A 618-nucleotide genomic window follows, 5' to 3' on the forward strand; every position below is an offset into this window, starting at 1 on the left:
AGATAACACCGAGAAAGCCTCGCGACTCGAGGTACACGCGCGCATTTGGGCCCAGCGTTTCCTCGTACAGCTGCAGCGCCGCCTCACAGGGTGCGACGGCTTGGTCAAAGTGGCACTGGTAACAGAGGAGACCCGCGAGGGCGGCGTTGTACTTGGCGGCATCCAGAGACCCTTGCGACTTGTGAATGCGCTCACGCAGCGCCGACTGCATCCAGTTGTCGAGCACGTCAAAGACCATGCGGTCCAGCGCCGCAAAGCCGATTTCGGCTGCAATCACCGCGTCAATGTTCGTCTTGTCGGTGCCGACGGTCGCGCGGGCGTTCTCGCTGTTTGATGCTCCCGAGCATCTCGTAGAGCGCGTCGATCTTGTCGTTGGTCATGTCGAGGAAGAAGCTATCGGCTAGCGCCGGCGCGAGCGCCACGTCAAAGCTGGCGCCGAGCGAGATGCCTACTGTAGACCTCAAAGACGAACAAGCCCGCATGAACGAGATAGTATACGTCCTTAGATGAATGAGCTGAAGAGTTTGTCAGAAGGCTGGATTGGAGTCTCTTTTTTGGTGTACGGTATATCAGAAATGGTCTCTCCCGCGCTTTTCTATTATTGTTTAGTTCATTGTT

At 56.5% G+C, this 618-nt stretch overlaps 1 protein-coding gene across 1 annotated transcript; it reads right to left on the minus strand.

The window, feature by feature from the left end:
• Positions 1-7: 7 nt before the first annotated feature.
• Positions 8-482, minus strand: SPRG_15580 (hypothetical protein; the record flags this gene model as incomplete). The annotated part of the gene is made up of 3 exons (XM_012356981.1): positions 8-267; positions 308-448; positions 473-482. Coding segments are annotated over 3 exons (411 nt in total), but the record flags the coding sequence as incomplete, so codon positions are not given.
• Between the last annotated feature and the right edge of the window lie 136 nt (positions 483-618).

Source organism: Saprolegnia parasitica, assembly GCF_000151545.1.
Source record: "Saprolegnia parasitica CBS 223.65 unplaced genomic scaffold supercont2.674, whole genome shotgun sequence".
Lineage (NCBI taxonomy): Eukaryota > Oomycota > Saprolegniomycetes > Saprolegniales > Saprolegniaceae > Saprolegnia > Saprolegnia parasitica.